This window comes from Leptidea sinapis, chromosome 24, assembly GCF_905404315.1.
Source record: "Leptidea sinapis chromosome 24, ilLepSina1.1, whole genome shotgun sequence".
Taxonomy (NCBI): domain Eukaryota; kingdom Metazoa; phylum Arthropoda; class Insecta; order Lepidoptera; family Pieridae; genus Leptidea; species Leptidea sinapis.
This window is the reverse complement of record NC_066288.1, coordinates 6,518,701-6,544,334: the sequence shown is the minus strand read 5'-3', so window position 1 is coordinate 6,544,334 and position 25,634 is coordinate 6,518,701. Positions and strand designations below refer to the sequence as shown.

The following is a 25,634-nucleotide window of genomic DNA, read 5'->3' as shown; positions in this document are numbered from 1 at the left end:
CACCTTTGTACTTTGAATACCAAATCCAGAGTGTTTGGCATCAATAATCGGTCTTCAAACTGCACAAAATCATGCAATTTTAAATTACAGTCATTAGATAGACGAAGTCAACATAGAATGCTTTGTATTATCTAAAATAAGTACTAAGCTACCATCAACTTATGTTGACACAAGGAGCTTTCAAATACCCACTGGCATTCGTCTTGCCGATCCTACTTTCAATTGTCCGTCTTCAGTCGACATCTTAGTTGGCGCAGAAATATTTTGGGAAATTTTAGGCGCGAATCGTATCAGTTTAGGAAAGAACAAACCTTCTTTATTTGAATCTAAGTTAGGCTGGTTGATTTCCGGCTTATTTATAAACTCAAATCATAATAATGACTCTTCTTCTCCCGTGTGCATGTTTTCAGACAACACACTATCAGATTTGTCTCGATTCTGGGAGCTTGATACTATTTCTTCAAAACACAAACTCACTCCCGAAGAGAAGCGCTGTGAGCAGATATTTGCGGATACCACGTATCGAGAATCTGATGGTCGTTTCGTGGTGACTCTACCCCTCAAAGAGCCACCCACCATTCTAGGTGACTCTTACAACATGGCCAGGCATAGGTTTATCTCTTTAGAACGTAGATTACAAAAAAATCCAATTCTTCAGAAACTCTATTTTGACTTCATGCGTGAGTACATAGAGCTAGGTCATATGACTGAAATTAATTCTTTTGATTGGAACTCTACTAAGAGCAAGGTAGCTCCTATAAAACCAGCTACTATGCCCGACTCGAACTATGTGCAGCCTTGATGGGCGCTCGATTGCATTCTAAGGTACTTCAATCACTTACCCTAAAATTCAACGAGTCAGTGTTCTGGTGCGACTCTACCATAGTGTTGGGCTGGCTATCGATGACACCCTCGAATCTTAAACCTTTCGTCCGTCATCGTATCTCTGAAATCCAGGACATTGTCGGTGGTGACTGTTGGCGCTACGTTCCTTCAGCAGAAAACCCCGCAGACCTCGTCTCACGAGGACTCTCAGCTGACAAGTTAGCTCACTCTTCTTTATGGTGGTCAGGGCCACAGTTTCTACAACAAGACCAATCAATTTGGCCGCAATTTCCACGATCGCATGACAAGTCTACGTTACCAGAGACAGTTAGAATTTTTCATGTCAACGTCGACGGTGAAAATGTAATTTCTACACTTTTCAATCGGTGTTCAAACTTTAACGCATTGCAACGCATCGTAGCCTTTATGTCACGGTTTCTTAAAAATTGCAAATTACAAAATCAAAATCGTACATTTGGTCCACTAACAACATGCGAATTAAATAATTCATTAAATTTAATTTTAAAAATCTGTCAACAAGAATCATTCCCTGAGGAGTACAATCTTCTCACATCAGGTAAACTATTACCTCCTAAAAACAAACTCTTATCATTATCGCCTTTTCTTGACGATAATAAAATTATTCGAGTAGGGGGCAGGCTTCATAGTTCCTTTTATGACTACAATGTTAAACATCCTGTTCTTCTTTGTAGCTCGAATCGAATCTGTAATTTAATATTTCAAATGTTTCATCATAAATTATTTCATGCAGGGCCTCAACTGTTACTTGCCTCCATTCGTCATCACTACTGGCCCATCGGTGGTAGAAATCTAGCCAGGAAGACAACACATCAATGTGTAAAATGCTCTAGAATCAAGGCTAACACAATCCAACCTATCATGGGCAACCTTCCAGTGCAGCGTTTACATCTAGAATTTCCCTTTTTAGATACAGGTGTCGATTACGCCGGTCCTATCATGATAGCTGACCGCAAGGGCAGAGGTTGCAGGCTCGTCAAGAGCTTTATATGTGTATTTGTGTGTTTGGCCACAAGAGCAGTTCACCTTGAGCTTGTTTCAGACATGACAAAAGAAGCTTTTTTAGCAGCTCTCAACCGATTTATTGCTCGGAGGGGGAAACCACGCCACATCTTCTCGGACAATGGTAGTACTTTCGTCGGGGCCTTCAATGAGCTAGCGCAGCTTCTAGCACAGGATCTCGACCTAAATAGAATCGATCCAGGTATAACCTTTTCGTTTATTCCGGCATATACTCCACATTTCGGTGGACTATGGGAATCTGCCGTCAAATCCACCAAATATCATTTAAAACGAATCTTAAGCCTTACGTACCTCACATTTGAAGAAATGGCAACTTGCTTTATTCAGATTGAATCTATATTAAATTCTCGTCCTCTAACTCCTACATCCAGTGACCCGTCAGACCTCACTCCACTTACACCCGCACACTTCCTTATTGGGCGATCTTTACTGACGTTGCCTCATCCATAGGTCACCAGAGCCAGTGTGTCCTCACTTCAGCGATTCCAGAGAATCGAATATCTGAAGCAACATTTTTGGAATCGCTTCTCAAACGAATATGTTCTCTGGCTTCAGGAAAAATCCAAATGGCATCGCTCTACCAGAGGAGAACTAAAGGAAGGGGCTCTCGTTGTAATCAAGGACAAGACCTCTCCGCCTCTTATGTGGCTGATGGGACGAGTCATCCGTGTGCTACCAGGGAGTGACGGCGTCGCAAGAGTTGCAGACATACGCACACGCAAGGGTGTGCTCAGACGGGCATTCAACACTATTTGCCCCCTGCCTCTACAGTGACTCTACCTTGAAGACCACGGCTCTTCAACAGGGGGAGCATGTTGGAGCCGCCTTAACTGCGGCTGATGAACCGGTTGTGTAGCCGGACGCCAGAGGGGAGCCGCCGGAGAGGGGAGGCAACGGTCGTCGACCCACTCGGCAGTGCCACGTCCCGCAGTCGCGTCAAACCCTATCAGCACGACACCCGCGCACGCGCATCTACCTATTTACAATATTTCCGCATACGATAACCAGTTACTTTGTGCTGTCAATAAACATTTAACTACAGTCCGCTGTTTGCTTCGCCACCACACGTGCGGCTGCGGCATAGAGGTGTGTCATTGAAGGTTTTAAAATTAATTTAATTTAACTGTTTTTTGTCAATGGTCAACAGGTTGAAAAAATTGTTAAATCATCAACGGGTTTTGATAAATCGGTTAATGCATTTATTAATATTCAAATTCAAATATTTCTATTCAAAATAGGATTTAAAATCACTTATTGTACGTCAAAAACTACCACCCATTCAAAAGAGACTGCCTCAGACCTGAGAAGAATGGGCGCAAGAAACTCAGCGGGCTTTTGTTTTTTTAATATAAAATATGGATTACAATGTGATATCGTACAATAAACATCTATAATTAAAGAGCCTGAGGATGTTCGCTTTATTCCCACTCCGTGGTGTCATTAAGAAAATCGTTTATGCTATAATAACCTTTCCCACACAAACTATTTTTAACAATTCTTTTAAATTTCGTAACACATTTGTTTTGTACATTTTCTGGGATCATATTGTAGAAGCATATACATCGCCAAAATGGTGCCATCGCCAAAATTATTTAGGTTTTTATCAGGTTCATATTATATTAATAACGTTGCTAAATTTAAACTTAGTAGCTATTTCTTCAATATGATATCAAGTCAACGTTTTCGTTAGGAAATTCGTCAACTGTTTTGAATTAAGCTGTTTTAGTGAGGCATTCAATCATCAATTTACTGGCGCTGTTGTGGCGGAAGTGTAACTGAGAAAGGGATAGGTGTAAAAGGGTCAGAATTATGCTTTATGAGTTACGGGCGAAGACGTTGATTGAATTTATTAGCTTATTATATTCAATAGGTTATAAGTATTAAATAACGGCGAAAACTGGCCTCCTATTTCCTCTCCCTCCTTTCCTTTTCCGAGATCCCCCCCCCTCACCCCTCTTATATTTATATATTATTTATCTATGTATACATAACTATGTATTTATTTACCTTAGTTTTAAGATCTAGTCATTAGTCTTAAGTTAGGTTAAGTGATAGCAAATAGCCAGGTTTTCCCAGTTTCCTGGATTTACCCCCACAAACCATTTGTATTAGTTTTTTAAGCATAATAAAGTTTTATCCCTCAACGCGTAGATAGGGTTGTAGAAATAAGTTTTCTGATACCTACATATTTAAGGCTCAATTGTAAATTGCTTTAATAAGTAGATTATAAGTAATTTTGTATATATCTTATTAACAAATATAGAAATTTTAAATTTGATTTTTTTTTTTCAGGTTTTTCGTTGAAGAAAAACAGTTAATTCGTTAGGGAATATAAAACTGTTAATAAAAACAGTTTATTGATTTTGACCACCTCTACTGCGGCATCCTAGTAGATATTCACCATTATTGATTCAAACTATTCGTACACCCTCCCTTAAAATGTATGGACTTGATTTTTTTCTTTTTTGGAAAAAATATACCTATTTGAAACTTGCAGACATTTTAATGTCGGTGGTGGTCATGAGACCAACATATTTGTTTGGTAGTGACATTACATTAGGGATTAAGTAATATAATTTGTATTACATGTCGTAACTTTAATGTATAACTAAGAATTCTTTAGGAATAAGTATTGGTTTCCATTTAAGCTAAAAGTATAATTATTTTCCCCGAGCTCACTACAACACGTTTTATAGATTCGTCATGTGTGTTTGTCTGTCCGTGTATGGCACAGCAACTTTTTTCCAAAACTATATGAACTATACTGTTGAAACTTGGTAAGTAGATATTGTATTCTGTGAAACGCATTAACATGTTCATACAAAAATAGAATAAAAAAAAAAACAATAAATTTTGGGGGTTCTCCATACTGAACTGAAAGGCAATTTATTTCATTAAAAACTTTTTTTCATCGTGTCTATGTGGATACCTGTCTATATGGATAGGCCTTCGGTAAAATGTGTGCCCCCTTCCCCCTGTAACTTCTAAAATAAGAGAATGATAATACTAAAAAAAATATATGATGTACATTACCATGTAAACTTCCACTGAAAATTGCTTTGAACGAGATCTAGAAAGTAGTTTTTATACGTATAAATGATGAGAGCTCATTTGCACTGTATGATTTTGAGCAAAGATTTTTTGCCTATTCCATTTAAATAATTTAATACCATTTTCCTCTCTAAATAACTTTTATATTATGTTACTTGCTGCTGCGGAACCCTTCATGGGCGAGTCCGACTCGCACTTGGCCGCTTTTTGATATATTATATCTGTTTCCCATCCTGTGTTACAGCATACACTTACACCCAATAATTTCATAAGATTATTAATGTCCTTAGGGAGGAGAATATATCTGGGAGAAGATGCTTATGAATTGTTTTGTATTGTGTAGAACTGTAATGAAAATATAAAATGGGTCAGTGAAACACAAACGATTAATTCGTTTGGCGAAAAGGCAACAGCTGTTTTGGACTGCTCTTATATGTTTAAGTGTAAAAAACAAGTGCCTAGTTTGAGTAAATACTTTACTCTAAACATATATATAACTAGCTGACCCAGCAAACGTTGTATTGCCATATAAGTAATAAAATAAATTCAATAATTAAAATTTTTGGGGTATAAAAAATAGATGACGACCGATTCGCAGACCTACCGAATGATATATCATAATTAATCATATATAGACACATAATATAAATGTACATAAAATTATATCATACTTCAATAATAATTAAATTCGATTGCCATCTTGCAGCTTTAGTGCGTATCTGTGGATGTAATAGAATAATATTAAAATGGCGATAGAAAAATAGGTGTTGATCGTAGATGGTTAAAAAGTTAGAGTTGTATGTATTTTTAATGTTGTATCATAATAAAATAAAAATTTAAAAAATTATCTAAAAATTAAAAAAAACCAGCTAGGAGTGGACTACTCTTAACATTTAGGGGGATGAAAAATAGATGTTTTTCGATTCTCAGACCTACCCAATATGCACACAAAATTTCATGAGAATCGGTCAAGCCGTTTCGGAGGAGTTTAACTACAAACACCGCGACACGAGAATTTTATATATTAGATTCAGTCAAACCGAAACATTGGAAATTGAACTATTCTGTCAACAAAAATCTGATTTACTACAATTTTTTACAATTAACTATTTATTGTTACAATGGCTATGGTATCCTTTAAAAGCAATAAACTTTATAAATCTAATTTTTATTATATTATTCTTAGATAATTTATACGTCTGGATAGAGTCTCTTGCTGTTGGACAACCGATGAAAAGAAAACATGTTTAACACTTTAGTGTGCGTGACCAGTTACGTCTTACACTCACGATTTGTATGTTACTTTGTGTTAGTATGCGTGCATTGCTCAAAATAAAGGTTAACTTTAAACTCAATTTTGTTTAAATTTTCACAATTGCCATAGTCTATTTACGGACATTTTCAATAACCTTAGTTTAACTTAGTAGAGGTAGACAAATCTATCCTTTTACGCTTTCTTACATTTCATAACCTATCGACATAAAGCATTGGACTATAACTATAATTGACATAACTATGGATGGATAAGATCTTGTCATTAATCGGTGACAGCAATGTATCCGTAAGTTAAACTAAGGATAGATAGGTTATTGGAAACGGCCGTGACGTATTAATGATCTAAAATATCTACATTAAAATGGTCTTTGTTTGAGGCTCAATCACGCCTAAACCACTGATCGTATCGACATGAAACTACCAACATTCGATGAGAAATTTATCCTTTATACTTTATGGCTTACTTTATTTTTATGAATTTCAACGTTCCTTCATTAATTTATTTCCTTTTAAACGGGAATAGCTTGTTATTATATAAAACGCTATTATAATCGTATTTATTTTAATGTTTCATTGATATACACAATTATTAAAGTTTATATACCTTGTATTATCATAACACCGTTTGATAAGTAAATCGATTTCAATTAAGTTAAAATATCTGTAATCAATTTAGACAATACAGGTGCTCAGAATTTGATTTGATATCTTTTTGTCCCGTAGAAATAGAAAGGAATTGAAAAATATGTAATAAGGTAAATTAATACCTTACTGTGAAACGAGCGTTCAAAGTATAAAAATGAAATGAGAATCGTTAATAATAAGATCTCTGAGAGCTTAACATCCCTTTCACGAGAGAAAATTCGTAATAAGGTCACACAGTCTTTTTTTTAATTTTAATTTTAATTTAATTTAAATTCAAAAAGTTCTGATTAGCTAGAAGTGCAAAACTTTTAGTTGTGCCCCATGTATAGTAATTACTATCTTTTACAAATACGTCCTTAATATTTTTAAAGCCTTACTACGATTTCACTACTATACTATCTAACTACTAACATAAAATAAGACCTTTGGTAAAAAACCGACTTAACTAAACTAATATTGTACAATAGTATAGCTAACAGATGATATAGTTTAGATTTAAGTATAAATAACCTTACATTGCGAGGCTCACTGGTTTACAAGTTGGTACAGATAAGGAATTTGATTCGCGTAACTTTTCACTAAATTATTGCTTAAAATATGGAAATGTTTTAAAGTTTATATTCGTTTAGCACTCCCGCACAAATGTCATATTAACGTTGCAAAGAATGATAGCCCTTAGTATTATCAACAGTGATCAGCAATTTAGGCATAAGGCGGTAGGCGAACCAAATTCCCTGACTATACATACGCTTCTACAATATGTAAAATAACAGATATAGTAGTTTCAAATTCAAATATATTTATTCAAATTAGGATTTAAAATCAGTTATTGAACGTCAAAAACCGCCCATTCGATATAGTATGACGCAGACCTAAGAAGAACTGCCAAAAGAAACTCAGCGGGCTTTTTTTTTCTTTATAAATCATTAATGCTATAGTAACCTTTACAACACATACGTTTTTTAACAATCCTCTTGAGTTTGGTAACATATTTGTTTGTACATTTTCTGGGAACATGATTTAGAAACATATACATCGCCTAATAAAAGACTTATTAATTCGACTTAACCGAGTAGTAGGTATAAGAAGTTTATATTTGTTCCTCGTGTTTAGAATAATATGAATATAATAATAATAATTAATTAAACTAATTCGGGTAAGATATCCGACCTCAAGGCTTTTGAGGTAGTTGAGGAAATTGTAGTAAAGTTTTGTAAAGGTTCTGTGTGTCGAATGAAAACAAGCTTTGAACTGCCCTTTGAAGCAATCCATCATTGTCATCCCAGATAAGGTATCTCTTTAAATACAAACACAGGTTGAATATATTTATATCAGTTTTATCCATAAAAAGGGTTTTCTATTAACTCGTCATTCATTTAATGCGTACTTATTGATACACTTTGATGATTAATTTTAAATCGATTATTACAGAGCGGATTGAAAGTTGGTCCCCGGTATAAATTTTTTTTTAACAGTTTTGACATTTTTAGATAAGAATAAAATTATAGTTTTATTAAAGAGTTCCGATTCCTGCTGTATACTTAGATCATTTCGAGGGTATTTTATTTAGAGTCCTTTGAATATAATTGGTTATGTATCGTGTAGACCTATAATTTAAAAGTTTTATCCATTTGTATTCTATCACATTTGTGTTCTAAATAAGTGCTACACTAATTGTTGTTCAACAAAATGAAAACCGTTGATCGTCTGCCCGAAGGGCGCCGTAACTGGTGAAATGGGCACATAAGGCTTAACATCCCAAGGTGTCTCAAGGTGACAAGCGCAATAGTTGTGCCACTCAGAATTTTTGGGTTTTTCAAGAATCATGAAGTAATGGGCAGAGCATATTAATAACCATCAGCTGAACGTCTTGCTCGTCTCATCCCTTACTTTCATAAAAACAAAAAATTATAAAAATACACACATGATAATCGTCTCTTTTCTTGAAGCAGGTTAAGAAGAGTAAAGCTTATAATATTAAGGCATTTTCGAAACAAAGGTTTACACGCTTCCTAAAAGCCTTATATTAAGTGTAAATAATGATTGAGAATAATCTAGCTTCGGTGAAAACGCTGAGGTACTTTATTGTTCATTCAAAGTAATCTGTTAATTTACTCGTCAGTCTTAATTAAAACCTTAGTCTCTTTTGCGTTGTTAGTCCTAATAATGAAGCAATGAAATAAATGTTAACCTTGATATTTTTATTTATTATCTAAGCAAAAAATCTAAGATATAATAATAGATATCTAGATTTAAGTCTCTTGCTGTTAGACAACTGATAAAAACAGGCCAGGAATATTAGTTTAGTGTGCGTGACAAGCTACGTTTTATACTCGCGATGTGTATGACACTTTCTGTTAGTTTTTTTTATGACAGTCAGGGATGACACGAGTGGGACGTTCAGCTGATGGTAATTGATATGCCGTGCCCATTAGAATGCAGTGCCGCTCGGGATTCCTGAAAAAACCAAAAATTCATCAATTTATTATTTTATTTGTTGATTTTAAAATGATAACCATCACTTCTGAGAGTATTACAAAATAAAATTTTAAAACAAAATTTTATGAACGATGCGAGACTCGAACCCACGCCCTCTCGCGTTCCATGCGAGTGCTCTTCCAACTGAGCTAACCGTTCGAGAGAGGTATCGTTATAAAATCTTGTATGCTTTCAACTCTGAAGCCACAGTCTTCATCATTGCTTAAAATAGAGGCTAGTTGTTAACTCAATTTTTTTCGACGTTTTCACAGCTGTCATAGTCTATCAAGACGTATAAATGATCTAAGCAAAAAATATTATTCAGTCGAGTTTGTAAAACCATCAGAATATTGACGATAATGTTTTGAAATTTAACGTTAATAAACGTTTTTTTTAATGAAGTAGGCGTTACTTTGCGGAAATCCATAATTATACAAATGATTTATGTTTTACGAGACTGTCTCGTGCCAGATTTTGGCGAGACAACACGCCCTGAGGATCCCTCTTGTAGAGGCGAATCACGTGTCGAATTGTTTAAAAACAAATATTGGCGGAATTAACACTAAAGAAAAATTAAATCATTTGTATAGTTAATAAACGTCAATATTGTAGTACTTTTGTTTTATAAATTATGTCGGGCTTAGAAATAATTTAAAATAACATAGATAAATTATCAATCACAAAATGACATCAGAATGGATTTATTATCCTTCCGATACTAATTTATTAAACATTCATAGAACACAGGTAAAAAAAGGAGCATTTTATCTCAAGCAAAATGATTGAATATATTATTTATGAAAATTTAATATTCGTTCACAAAAAACGTCACCATTTTGCTCTTAATAGTGATTTTCATTATTATAAAACTATAAATAAGGGATTGCTTGTAACTAATTCTAGTAGGCTTCATAAGATACATAATAGCTTTAAGGGTAAATGTATACACTTTTATAATAAAGTCCCAGCCACTGTTATATATTATATTATCGATAAATAAATTTTAATGTTTTATTAAAAAATGGCTCTGTCATAAATCCAATTACTCCACAGCTGAATATCTAAGTGATCGGACAGCCTGGGACTAGATAATAATTATTTTATAGCAATTGCAATAACAGTACAATATTGTATATTTTTATGAAAAAGAGTGCAAAAAATAATGCTAGGAGAGTTTCTTGCGCCGCTTCTTCTCTCTCAGAGCACCATTTGTTTCCGAAGCGATAGTAGTATCTAGTATATCAGAAATGACATCAAAAAGAATTCTTAAGGAATCAATTTTGAGAAAATAAATGCCTTTTATTAAAAATCTCTATAAAATAAAACTGCGAGCCGTTGTAGTGTGACCGACGCTCGTGTCATTAGACTAACAAGCTGTTGTAATTTTAGAAAAACAATACTCAAGTGTTAAAACGCAGTTAGGCTCAAGGGGTGCACGGTCGATGCGCGGCGGGCGGGGAAACCGAACACTCAGTACATCCGCGGAGTAGCTACGAGTCGCTCGTTATATCACACTCGTAGCAACTACGACTACGATCGTAGACCGGAGCTTTCGTTACGCTACGCCACAGGTGCTACGACATATGTAACTGAATCACATCATAAAACGGTATGATTTTATCATTTATAATAATAATAATTAATTGGCTAATAATTATTTATTATGACAATCAATAAATCTTTGTAAAGTACTATCATTAAACGTGCTGTGATTTGATTAAAGTATTGTTTTATATATCTAAAATAATTTTATTCAAAAGTTCTAAGATGTTGTAAGGTAGAAAATTGCGCGTACTTTAGTTGCGCATGACATGCGCATGAGGTACTTAAATTCGTTATATACCTGAGATATAAGATTGAACTAAAATTTCCTTTGACCTAAATTTTATATTAGGTTGAGCGGGTAACTCGGAAGCAGGACATATATCATACAGATAGCAACTTCCAAATGAGTTCGCTATACCTCTTATCAATTCTACTGATATTGGAAATAGCTTTGAGATATACCTTACGGTAGTTCTGTAGATTTATTGCTAATAAGTTTGTTGTATGAGTCCTTACGCATAAATAAAGAATTTAATCTTGATGTTGAACAATGATAGTAACATTATTTCTTGTCTTGCGGTTTTACTACATATCTGTGTTTATATATTTAAATGAGGATTTATGACATACAAATGATAAGATATTATTTATTTTAACATATTTTACACTAAAAATATATTACGTAACTACACAATTCTATTTTCGAGTATAAAATTTCACAGATAGTTAGCAATATAGCCATCGAGGTCTGCCGAAAGTGTAGAGATACTGATAATCAATCAATTACGAACCCATAAAATATTGCCGCTTATAATTTTAATTTTACAGAATTTTCGACTTAGTAACTACAGACAGAACAGTCATTTAGGCTTTTCATACTATTAGTAGTATCATAAATTAGAACTTGATTATTTATTTATTGATAGTTTATTTTAAATCAATTATGATTAATGTTAAATGTAATGGAACGTATGGAACGTTCCATTACATTTAATATATTATATTTATATATATATATACATATATTATATTTTATTAGCAAAGACATATGGTGAGCTGCGAAAAATATACACACATATAAAAATTTAGTTTGATTTTATATTACATAAATTGTATTTGTTGTACCACGGGACCCATTCAAAAAGCATTAAATATATTTATCAAACACAACCAAATACATCATAATTATGGCTACAGATTACTTTAGCATGTTGAATCGGTTGCGTGACATTAAAAAGCTTAAAATGTTGTTTGCCTGTCGAAAGTGCTTAATGCGCAAAGAAGTTTTCATTACAAAAAATCTATGTTTACAACTAACTTTACACATTTGACTACCACGTATTATTCATGTATATGAACGACTAAGAAAACTTGAATTAACTCATGGCTAACAGGAAAAATGCAATATACGGACTTTGTATATACACTATTTCTTCAATTTATTTGCATACCTATTTGTTCTGTGTGTTATCGGATTTTTCTGCCAGTTTTGAACCGATTTCAATATATATTTAATGGATATGATTTCTTAAATTTTTGAAAAATTGTGCTGGTAAATACACAATTTTAAACTCTAACATTTTGACTTAGACTAGCTGGTTTGAACTCATTTCAAGTGTACTTTCTAGTTTAAGTTTTACTTTGACTTGGTCGGGGTTAGTAATAATAATTATTTGTTTGATTTTGTCCTCATTAGTTAGGATTTATTAGGCTCCCATGGGTATTCTTCAAGCTTACGAGAAAATATACCCTATTTCCACCATTGTTTGTGTAAGATTCCATAATTTACGTTTTTGGAAAGGAAATGCGTAAAAATCTAATGGACAAAGATACTTTTAAAACATATACCAATAAATTAATTAATTTAATTATTTTTTGGTATGAATTTATCTTTATTTATTTATTTACTAATAATCCAACAGATTTATATTACAACATTACAATAGACTTACAAATAACTTCAAAAATATGCCAATTCAGGATTAATATTAATAATAATAATTACATAACTTTAATAGGAATACATCTGTTATTTTATGCTAGCATAATTACGTACATTAATAAGACTAGTATTTAAGAGGTGTGTGTGTGTGTGTGTTTGTATGTATAAGTGTAGGGGAGTGAGGGTGTGGGTGATTGAGTGTTTTCGTGTGAATTAAGTATTGATATTTCTATATATTATACGCTGATTAAAATTTAGTAAACGATGACCATTTTTATTTTAGGTATATGATTTTAACTGCTGGGAATACTCCTATTAATCTACCCTAGATAAGAAGCTCCGTGAACTTCTTACGTCGCATGACACCCACACTCACCTTTGATGAAATTATAATCTTATATCCGGCTGAAATACGTAGGCTGCGGATTTCTAAATATGAAAATTCTACATAATCATTAGACTGCGCCAGAATATTTTTTTTGAGTAAATACATCTAAAAAGTTTCTTTGTAGACAAAAAACCTCCAAAAAGTTGAGTTTGAAATCGATTTTTTTTTTAATTTTCCTTAACCCGGCGTTCGTCGCTACCGGGTGAAAAATACCACATGGGTAATATGGTCTAGCGACTTGCCGTTTTAAGTACCTTTCTGCATAGTATGAGTATGGGTGAAAAATACCCGGTAAGCTGATTTACAAAAAAAAACTTATTATATAAGTAGTCTATATTTTTGATAAGTTACAAAAGTATTTTATCTAGTTTTATGATTTGATCTCATTTTGCAAGAATCCAAGGAAGAAAATGTTATTTTTTTAATTTATTGAATTTAATAAGAAAAATGTTAAGATTTAGGTTCCTTGTAATGTGTACATTAAATAAAAATAAATACGTATTTCCAAATAAATTATGTGTTTTATTTATAATTACTACTATAAACAAAGACAATAATGCTTTAAACGTCAATATAGATATATATTATTATTATTTTATTATTATTTATAATAGACTAAGCAGCTTTCGCTGATGCGTCTATATCATTTGCCATATCTATCCAAATGTTTGTCCAGTCTATTCTTAAACTGATCAACAGATTTTGATTTAACCTTGGGCAAGCTATTCCATATATTAACGACTCTGTTGGTCAGAAAGTGTTTCAATGGATTTGATGATGCTAATTGATATTCTAGCTTCATATCATGTCCCCTTAGTCTAGGATTGCTCTTCCTTGGAAACATGCTCTCAAAATTTGGGACATTATAATAATTATTTAGTATTTTGTATGTTTCAATTAGATCGCCTCTTTCTCGTCTGCTTTTGAGGGTGCTGAGTCCAAGCTGTGTAAGTCTTTGTTCATATGTAAGATTTTTCAGTTCCCTAGGCAACTTAGTGGCTCGCCTCTGTACCCTTTCCAACAATTCTATATCCTTAACAAAATATGGATTCCAGACCTGAAATGAATACTCCAGTAATGGTCTGATATAAGTTTTATAGATTTTATAAATGATTTCTTGGTGATGTTGAAGAATGCTTTTCTGATTAGGTACAGGATTGAGTTGGCTTTCTTGTACAGTAGCCACAATGTGTGCTTCCCATTTGAGATCATTGCTTAAGATCACTCCTAGGTCTTTTTGTGTATCAACCGCTTTTAGTTGCTTATTGTCTAACCAATATGATACTCGGGGATTATTTTTTCCAATATGTAGAACAATGGTTTTGTTGACATTCAGTGAAAGTAACCATTCCTTTGTCCAGTGTTCAATAGCTTTTAAATTTTGTTATATATCACCCTGTTGATGTATAGGGTTCCCAAAGAACTTGATGTCATCCGCGAATAATGAAAATAGGAGACTTATAACATTTTGCAAGTCAGTTAAGAATAATGTGAATAATATTGGTCCCAGTACAGAGCCTTGTGGTACACCGCTGCGAACAGGACGATTACTTGACATTTCATTCCCAACCCTCACGCGAAATTTTCGATCATTTAGGAAGTCACTAATCCAGACTAGCAGTTTACCACGTATGCCAAGGTGTTTTAATTTATGAAGTAGCCGACTAATTGGAACTCTGTCAAACGCTTTCTCGTAATCCAGATAGATAATATCAGTTGGTTGACGTTTGTCCCAATTTAATATCCACTGTCTAAGACAGCTGAGAAGGTTAGTGACAGTTGATCGTTTCTGTGTAAAACCATGTTGTTCTCGAATAATTATAATAATTATAATTAATCTTCAAGAGCTGTTGAGCAATTCAAATGCTGGAACTAGAGTCAAATAAAATATAAAATAAATTAGACATATATAAACAATGTGGTATTTTTTACCCGGTAGCGAGTATTTGTGTTCGTATTTGCCTAGCGACGAACCGCGGGTTAAAGATCATCAAGCTCATCTTTTATCTAACAAAGAAACTTTTTAGATGTACTTACTCAAAAAAAAAGAATTTTTTTCTGACGCAGTATAATACCAGAGAGTACATTTTTATTAATAAAAATTAATCGCGAAAAAATAACTTACATGTTCGATTCTGTTGGACTCTTTATAGCTTTGTAATGTTGATTTACTTGCGTCCGTGACTTGCCTACTATTTCACGACCACTTTGGAAAAGCTGATGATTTTACATTGGCAGTTCTAGATAGAAAAATTGCTCCTAGAAATACAAATGATTTAAGTTTTCTTTAGTGTTCATTCCGCCAATATTTGTTTTTAAACAATTCGACACGTGTTTCGCCTCTACACGAGGCAAACTCAGGACGTGTTGTCTCGTCAAAATCTGGCACGAGACTGGAGGATTTTGGCGAGACATCACGTCCTGAGGATGCCTCGTGTGTAGGAGAAACACGTGTCGAATTGCTTAAAAACAAATATTGGCAAAAATAACACTAAAGAAAACTTAAATAATTTGTATAATTATGGATTTCCGCAAAGTAACGCCTACTTCAATAAATTTTTTTTGCTCCTAGAAATACCCATGTTGGTATACATGGATGATCTTGCCAATGGAGAGTATGTGCAACCGAGTGGCTATGATTATCCATCAGCAATTTTCTCTTCCATTAGACCTCTCGACCGCATTTATTAAAAGATCATCCCATTTCTGCTACTTTTACTGGGGCTACCAACAAGTCATATATTGTGCTAGAAAATTCGTTGGATTGTAAGGATTTTATTTTATATATGGCTAATATTAACATGATAAAAACGGTTTGTATGAATGTATCTTCAAATGACTACCCATTAACTGAAACTCCATACATTTATTTTTCACTGCTATATATTTTATTGAGTGTTTGTAAAATACACTGGCCTGCAAAAGTAAGTATCACACTTTTCAAATTAATTTTTTTCTTAACTATAGAAGGTAGAGATTTAAGATTAAAAACGTTTTGTTGCAAATTTTATAGGCTTTAATTCTTAGAAACTAAAATTATACATTAGTAACATTTTTAACTTAAAAAAGATAAAACAATGAAAATAGCCATTTTTAGTTTAGTGTAAAAAAATTCAACTAAAATGTATTACATGTTATTTCATTTTTAATAACTGGTATTGCCTCCTCGAGCTCTGATTACAGCTTCGAGCCGGTTTGGCATACTGAACACTAGGTTTCATAGCCGATGTTGGGGAATATTCTCCCATTTTTCTACCAGGGCCTGCTTTAGTGCCCTGAGGGTAGGTGGTGGTCTGCGATTTCTGACTAGCCTCCCAAGCTCATCCCAGGCGTGTTCAATCGGGTTGAGATCAGGACTTATTGATGGCCAAGCTATCACGCTGATACCGACCTCCTGAATATACTCCTGTACGATATGAGTGTGGCCGGGCATTAATTATCATGCATCAGCATCGATCCATCACCCATATTTGCTAAATACGGCCCTGCATACTCATTGAGAATCTCTTGAGCATATCTTTGCCCAGTGAGGGTGCCATTTTCTATGGCTACTAGCTCTGTGCGACCTTCTGAAGATATGCCAGCCCATACATGTACACTGCCTCCACGGTATTGGACTCTTTCTGAGATGCAGGCTTGAAGATATCGCTCATCAGGTCGCCTGTAAACACTTCGCCTTCGATCAGAAGTGCATCATCATCTCCCTCATCTGCAAACAAAATTCTTGACCTTTCTTCTTCATCCCACTGCATGTGTTCACGGGCGTATCGCAGTCTCGCTACTCGATGCTGTCTCTCGAGTTTTGGGCCACTCGCTGGTCTTCGGGGTTTCAAATTTGCTTCAGAAAGTCTCCTTCTCACTGTACTGTCACTAATGTAGTCCCTCCGGGTCTGAAGTAGCTGTTGCTGGACTTCAACTGCACTTCGGTGGCGATTTCTTAACACAGTAGAAATAATTTAACGATCTTCTCGGGCACTGGTACACCTGGGTCTGCCATTACAAGGTCTCCTCAGATGGTGTTCAGTCTCTTCGTACCTTCTCGACCGTTCGTACCGTCACACCAACCATTTTTGCAGTGCGACGCATACTGATGCCTAGTTCCAGAAAAGCCATGATCCTAGCACATTCTTCAACTGAAAGAGGCATGATAAGTAAATGCTATGTGCTTTTTAGCATAAATTTTTAAAACAAGACCCATCGATCTTGTAAAAAATTTAAAACAGAAAGAAAAATGTGAATGGTAAAATTGTAATTCGGAAACGTCCACTTTGAAAAAGGAATGGTTTTGTTTTTGAAGTTTTTTTTCAGCCAATTCTTAAAAGAAGGTTACCGACTATAAAGTTTTTATGTACAAAATTAAATTCTCTTTCGAGTCCTTTCTATTTCGAAAGTATATCTTGTGAACTTAAAACGTTATCCCAATTTTAAAAGTGTGATACTTACTTTTGAAGGCCAGTGTATTACCAGATCCATTCAAAAATAGCATAAGTATTACACGAATATGGCTTTCCACCAGTATGTTATGGATTTCTAAATTATGTAACAGATTATAAGTTTCGCCGCAAATATAACATGAACGTTGTTTTTCACTTTCATAAAATCATCAGATCAGTTATATATTAATTTTTTAACAGGACGTATTTTAAGGCTTAAAATGACCATATTATAGTCTGAAATCTAACATGAATGCGACTTCTCACCGATATGTATTAGACAACGTATCTTTAAATTAGATCGCGTTTGAAACTTTTGATACGAAAGAATCTCCTATTAATATCAATTCTGGGGTTGTTCACCTGATTTCAGATTTTACATATCTAAATAACCAGATTACATTCTTAACTCTCATGGTAATTTATTAGACCTAGTATTCTTTTCTTTCTCTTTTCACAATAAATAAGAAAAAATTAAATAAAAACATTATATGAATACCGTTTTTATAAATACTTAAATATGTATGTGGTCACTATTTCAGCTTCTGTTCTCAGCAAATACATATTTTTAGAACACGTTTTGGAGCAATGAATTAATCAAAATGAAATAAATATAAACAGAAAGCCATCAAAACTTTTGATACTTGAAAATGTTATTATTTCCGGCTGTCAACGATCAAGATTTATTGTGAAGCAATTGTATGAAATTAGCATTAAAGCCTCTTTTGCCGCACTTTTGCCCGAGTTGTGAAATGAATGAGGATGCGGTTTAAAAAGAGATTATTTAGATGAAACGTTGAAAATGAAAATAATAAAAATCCGATTTGCCGAGTCTAATCTGTTAGGGTTGCCACGGTTCAGATTCTTAAAATTAAAGTTGTTATATTTTTTTTATAATCGCTAGTTAAATGCTCACAAAAAACCTTTATTTATTTTCGGTGTGTGTGGATGATGCAGCTACTGTACTCAATAACTTTCGTTTTGTATTAATTTACATTTATTTTTTTTACTTACTCGTGTAAGATATTGGCTATTTGACGTTTGAGTATTTTTGTTGCATCATTTTAAATAATATATTGTAATTGAAATGGATTGTAAAACGATAATGTTGATTTAAAATTGTGTCAATGAGTTTATCGCTACTTCTTCTCATTAGGTCAACCCTTCACGGAGTAGCGGTAATTTCATAATAAGTGTTCCGTGACCTACATGAATAATATGATTTTGATTTGATTTGATATAAATTTTCAGTTATATCAAATATTCTTTTAGGGTTGTCTGTCTGTTCATGCGTCAGTGAGAAGGCTACATCTCATAAATATGCAATAGTTAGACACAGCTGATATTTTACCACAGACTATGAATAGATTGTACGAATATAAATTTACAAATTTTGTATGGCACATCAGTCAACCAACTAACTATAGTAAGTAAACGCTATGTCTTGTTTCTTTTTAAAGAATCAAGTTGTTCCTCTACCAAAAGTATATTAAAAAAAGTATGTTGATAGGCTTGCAATCGGTGCCAAGCCAAATGTACCTACACTCGCCATGCGTGACTTTGAGCGGATTATTTCGTCTAGAACAAAACGATCCAAGCGGGAAGGCACCGACTTAAACTCTATCAATAGGTAGTATTTTATTAATTCTAAAGGTTTGCATATGAGTTGTATTAAATTAAATCTTTATTAAGTTGTTTGAATATTCCCTGTAATATATGACAAATTCAAACGCACTTCTCTTGTTTGTGTTTCACAGCTTTGCCTAAATATTACTTTAGTCTCATTTTTAGTCTTAACTTGCATGACAGTAACTCAAGGATGTTCATATTAAAACAAAGCCTCCAGACAGACGTGAAATGTTCAACAAAAGGTTCGTGTTCAAGATGCAATGAGGATTTCTCGCTCCGTGACTGCAACAAGTATTAGGAGTGTGAGATTTTATCAGTCTCAAGGGTTCTGTACTCGAGAGTACCCACTGGGAACATGGCCCCGGTGTCCATCCCCCAGCTGTCAGCCGGCTGAATCTTTTTTTATGACAATAAGGACGAGACGAGCAAGACGCTTTGCTGATGGTAATTGATACGCCCTGCCCATTACAATACAATGCCGCTCAGGATTCTTCATAAATACTGAGCGTTACTATAATTACGCTCGTCACCTAGAGACATAAGATGTTAAGTCTCATTTGCCCAGTAATTTCACTAGCTACGGCTGACACATTACTGCTTCATACCTATATCCTTCCTCAATCGGTCAGTGCCCCCGCGCCGCGGTATGCCATAGATCGGCGCCATCATCTGCGGCGTCTATTTTAGCGCATATATAATATATAAGAAAACTATTGAAACAAGCTATAAGATAAGTAGTGTGCCAAACGGCACTTCCTATTTTGGTGTATATGAAAGATCTAGAGCCATTTTTTTAAATTGCGTCTAAAACAACAATATTAAAAGCGAATATGCTTTACTGTGTGCAATCAATCAATCAAATTCTTAATTTGCGTTTTAACATGGTATGTAAGGATGGTACAAATCATCAAATCAAATCAAATCAATATCAGTTTATTTACGAAGGTCACGGAAATGACACTTATGAATGTAAAAAAAAAAAAATTACTTATTGAATCACCGCTACTTCGTAAAGGGTTGAGCTAATGAGAAGAAGTAGCAAGAAACTCATTGCCACTCTTTTATATCAAGATTTACATTTACATCGATTTACAAATCATTTCAATTACAATATAATATGTAAAATGTAAAATGATGCAACAAACACACTCAAATGTCAAATAGTCAATGTCTTACATGAGTAAGTCATAAAAGTAAATATAAATTAATACAAAAGTTATTGAGTACAGTAGCTGCATCATCCACATACACCATAAATACATAAAGGTATTCTGTGAGCATTTTATAAGCGATTATAAATAAATAAATATGTATATATCCATACATATATATACACACAATAACTTTTAAGAATCTGACACCGATTCTCCGGCAACAGGATCATCCTGCCACTACAAGCAGCACTATATTACATTACATTATATACAGGTTCACATATTTCGTCAGGTTTAACTAATCATACAAATTAATAAAATACAGACAATTACTGGTATACGTATTAAATAAATTAAATTATATTTAAAATTAAATAGTAAGGCTGAAATATGTTTGCATTTATTGCAATGGTATGGAACCCTTCGTGGATGAATCCGCCTCGCTCTTTAGTAGTTTTTTAGTGCTCTAATGCCACCGAGATCGAACATAAGCACAGCGTCAGTTCAAGAACTTCCACTGCTTCGGAAACAAATGGCGCTCTGAGAGAGAAAAAACGGCGCAAGAAACTCTATCAGCATTCTTTTCTTGCTTTTATTAGTCAAGTAATATGAAACGTTCGAGTATTTTTTATTCATCAACTTGCATAAACTGTATAAATCACTACATATTATAAAACAAAATACTCGGCCGTGTCTGTCTGTTCGCGATATACCTACTCAAAAACTACTGCACCGATTTTCACCAGTGGATAGCGTGATTCCCGAGAAAGCTTCGAGTATTTAATTCGTTAAGTTGTTTATATTTTTGGAACAAAAACGATATTTGTTGGAGATGTGGGAAAAAAATAAGCCCTCTGGGAGCTGAGCCTTTTGAGATACATCAAAATAATTTATGGTGAATAATATAGATCTATAGAAAATTCTGCGATGGCATCTATATTTCTATCTCTTAAGGATAACATATTATATCCATTTTAACACTTTAAAAAATTGGCAATTATAAAGCGGTGATGTAAAAGCTGCTTACACTGACAGAAACGATATTTATCTATGTATATCATTTTATTACTACATATTATTGAATCATTCATTTATTTTCTATTGACAGATTAGCGTCTGTCGCGTAAGCTAGTCTATATATATAAAAATGAATTGCTGTTCGTTAGTCTCGCTAAAACTTGATAACGGCTGGACTGATTTGGCTAATTTTGATCTTAAATTATTTGTGGAAGTCCAGAGAAGGTTTGAAAGGTGAATAAAAATGAAAATGCTCGGAATCAAATAAATAGAGCAGTTTTGTTTTTCATTTGATGTGTTCCCTGTCGTTCAGAAATCAAATTGAAAGAATAGTTTAATATGAATAACTTTAGAAGATATTAGAATTTTTAGCTTTCTTTCTAACTTGCTCAGGAGGTAAAAAATAAATTTAAACTTAATTTAAGCTATTTCAAATAAATTAACACCCACTTTTGTATCGCGATTTTTATATTATTCTGTTCCATCCACAGAAATAGGGTTGCAAAATGGCAATCGAATATGATAATTATTGTAGTACGATACATTTTATGAACTATTTAATAATGTTTGGTAGGTCTGAGAATCGGTTGTCGTAAATTTTTTATGCCCTGAAAATATTAATTATTGAACTTTTCTTATTACTTTATTTGACAATACAACGTTTGCTGGGTCAGCTAGTGTTTTATATAATGGTAAAATTGTAAACGTTGGACTGCCAATAAGTTTCATACGACTATTTCTCTTTAAATCTCAATTTGAAGTGCCAGTAATAACTTTGACATTCAAAAGAATAATTTTCTGACCTAAATTTATTAATAAATTTTAATTTTTACTAATGCTAGTTTTATGCAAGCAAAGTAAAATGAAACTGCCAGTATTTTATACAACAATGGCGTCACAAGAATGGCTATTTCAAGGCACATAATTACTACTCACTCGGCCTAGCGTAAACTGCTTTGATCTTCTTTTTTTCTTTGTCATCTTTACGATGGAGAGAAATTAAGAATGTAGTTAGTTATTTTTAATTGTTCCAATTTTATTTTCATAGGTTTTTGTTAATAAACAAAATTATTTAAAATATGCAATCGTTCAATTCCAATAAAAATATCCCTAGAATTCCATCCGAGCGCTCTTCCACTGAGCCAACCGTTCGTGTGTTCAGTGGAAGAGTGCTCGGATGGAACTCGAGAGATTGCAGGTTCGAGTCCCGCATCGTTCATAGATTTTGGTTAGACGTTTAATTTAATTTTTGTCTAATTAAGAAAATAATTGCTTTAGTAAAGCTTACAATAAAGTGCTTATTACAGTTTTTAATTTGTTACGATATTATTATAACTGCATATATAGATTATTTATTATCTCCAGAAATCTATCTCTCTACTTAAGATCAGATCAGGTCTATTATTAGACCAGAAGCGATTGATTTTCGTTATTCAGAATAGAACTATTACGAATTTCTGTAACATTGGTAATATTTCAAATTAGCCAAGAACTTTGAAATCTTATCAGCAACGTAAACAAACTTCATTTAATAAACGGCGAAACTCGGAACATTGTCTCGTCTTAATTAATTTGGTGGCGATCGAACGGCTATTGTAACAAGAAATTTAAGATTGGCTTTAGACAATCAGTTTCTGTAAAACTATGTTTAATTAAATCACTCTATAACGTTTGTTAATAGTTATTTATGCATTTTTTATTATGCATGCTTTTGTGTAATAAGGGGTATTAAAACACGAATGTACCTAATTATCAACAGTTGCATAGACTTTATCGACACCCATAATATGAATCCTCTATAAAAGTTTCTGAAAAAGTAAGCTTACTGCTAACATTAAAAAAGCCAGTCCTAGTAACCATTACATCATCCAAACGAGTGTTGTAATGTTGTACTGAATTTCATTGTTTTAATGTTGGCAATAAGCTAACTGTTTTAATAGACGAATTTAAGCATGGGTATAGATAAATTACAATTATAAGACACTTCACTCTGTAGCACTTAACGTTAATGATATATTTTCAAGCAATTTTATTTTTATTTCACCAAAACAAAACTTTATGAGTTGATATTTGTATTTAAATCATATTTAAAATTAATTTTGTACATTATATTATATATCAATTTCTATATTTCATATATTTGCATATCGACGTTACAACCTATATAATCCTACTAATATTATAAATGTGAATGTAAGTTTGATTGTTACGATTTTTGTTTTGAGTTTTGATGAAATTTGGTTCAGAGACAGACTAGAGCTTGGGGATAGACATATGCATTTTATATACAAAAATTATATTCCAGAAAAATTCATATTTCCCGCGCGATTTGTGAAAAACTGAAATTCCCGTCGATGGGCTATAACTATAGCAATAGTAGGTTTGATTTGGCATAACAATCTTCCTCGAAATAAGATTCACATAATATGTTGGGAGTGGGAGCGAAAACGGGAACCGGAACTGGAATAGGACATGAGATAATCTTCAATTCTAAACTTACTTATTATTTAAAAAACCTTTTATCTTCGTGGATGAAGTCGCGGGCATCTGCTAGTATAACATATATATGTCAATTACCAACAACAATAGGAGTAGTCGCTTAACACAAGAGTGAGTTGAAAAACCATGACACCACACTCAAATAGTTGTGCTCACAATACTGCCTCGGACGAAAACTGCACAAAATAATAATAAATAATATCTGAACGACTGAGCCTTGCTCGGATTTTAAAGAATGTACAAAACTCGAACAAATATAAAAGTAACAGGACATCTGGATTTGAACTGGTGTCCTCTGCTTTCCGAATCACTCAATGTCCAATCTGAGCTATTATAGTCTTGTATATAGTGGTGAAATTTACCTTTGTATTCTTATGTTATTGTACCTGTTTCTCATTAAAACACAGATAAAACTATACTTTTCGAAATTGAAACCTAGCTAGATCAATTTCTCGCCCATAAAACTACCTGTATTGTAAATTTCATTAAAATCTTTGGAGCCGTTTCCGAGATTCAGATTATATATATACAAGAATAGCTTGCTTAAAGATATTAGATATATGGAATGAATAAATGCACCGCATTATATGAAGTTTCTTTGGAGGAATATGACAATAGTTTGTCGGACTTTTCGCTTAACAAATGTCATTGAAATGAGTTACTAAAACAAGTTAATTTAGCTGTTTAAATTTGCTTTTGCAGAAGTAATTGCACATGCAATCATATCGTGTTGTTTATAACGTTTAAATTAAATTGAATTGTGAGTTGTGACTCTATGCAACTTAATATTACAGCAAGTTTCAATAAAATTATGTTAATGATGAAGTCTTTATTCATTATAATTATATGAATACTGCTGCTTGGCGAGACAAATATAGCTGTTTAAGATTATTATATAAAGATTTAACAAAGGATTGCTTTAGCCGTGTGCCGCGCACTTGACACCTGGCACCACTACTGTCTCCGGTGTTTTGAGCTCGTAGAATAAGTTTGTGCTTATGAAAATATACTATTATAATTGTTTTAGTAAAGTTAAACAATATAGTGGCTTATAAACTTATTTTTTTTGTTATTCATTAATCAGCAATCAGTCCCATAATTACAAGCAAAAGTTTTTAGGATGTTTGTTAACAGGTCAAGTGTGGGAGGCTCCTTTACACAGGATGCCGGCTAGATTTTGGGTAACACAACGGCGCCTATTTCTGCAGTGAAGCTACTGCTTCTGCTTCAAAATAATGCTTACACATTACTATGTGTAAGCATTATTTTGTTTCGATTAGAATCGAAGGGCGGCGTAATTAGTGAAATTACTGGGCAATTGAAACTTGACAACTTATGTCTCAAGGTGACGAGCGCAATTGTAATGCTGCTCAGAATTTTCGGGTTTCTCAAGAATCCTGAGCGCTACTGCATTGTAATAGACAGGGTGTATCAATTCCATCAGCTGAACATCCTGCTCGTCTCGTCCCTAAGTGTCATAAAAAAAGTGTATTCTCCAATGAAAATATCTATTTATTTTATGTTTTTGAATTTCCAGACAGTGAATCGCTTCAGGCGCTTGTTCTGTTCAGGCTCCTCATTGTTAGACTAAAACCAATTCGTTAGGATGCATTTACAGTTTGCGTTGATATTTCTGGGTCGAATTCTCCTTCACTTCCTCGACCACTGTTTTTTTTTTATGGAATAGAAGG

The 25,634-nt window shown here is 33.5% G+C and overlaps 2 protein-coding genes across 3 annotated transcripts in view; both read left to right on the top strand.

Annotated features, from left to right (window-relative positions):
• The first annotated feature begins 834 nt into the window (after positions 1-834).
• On the top strand, positions 835-2,928 carry LOC126971613 (uncharacterized). Of its 2 annotated transcripts, none has more exons than XM_050817967.1 (2): positions 835-2,068; positions 2,443-2,928. In XM_050817967.1, the coding sequence occupies exons 1-2, from the start codon at positions 904-906 to the stop codon at positions 2,571-2,573; spliced, it is 1,296 nt and encodes a 431-aa protein (XP_050673924.1). In that variant the 5' UTR covers positions 835-903; the 3' UTR covers positions 2,574-2,928. The 2 variants fall into 2 exon arrangements, with proteins under 2 accessions (XP_050673924.1, XP_050673923.1); XM_050817966.1 differs by having other exon boundaries at positions 2,338-2,928.
• A 7,889-nt stretch (positions 2,929-10,817) lies between these two features.
• Positions 10,818-25,634, top strand: part of LOC126971634 (uncharacterized) — an 87,628-nt gene continuing 72,811 nt past the window's right edge. Inside the window, exon 1 of the mRNA XM_050817997.1 lies at positions 10,818-10,945. The gene's annotated coding sequence lies outside the window, so the exon portion shown is untranslated. The remainder of the gene's footprint in view (positions 10,946-25,634) is intronic.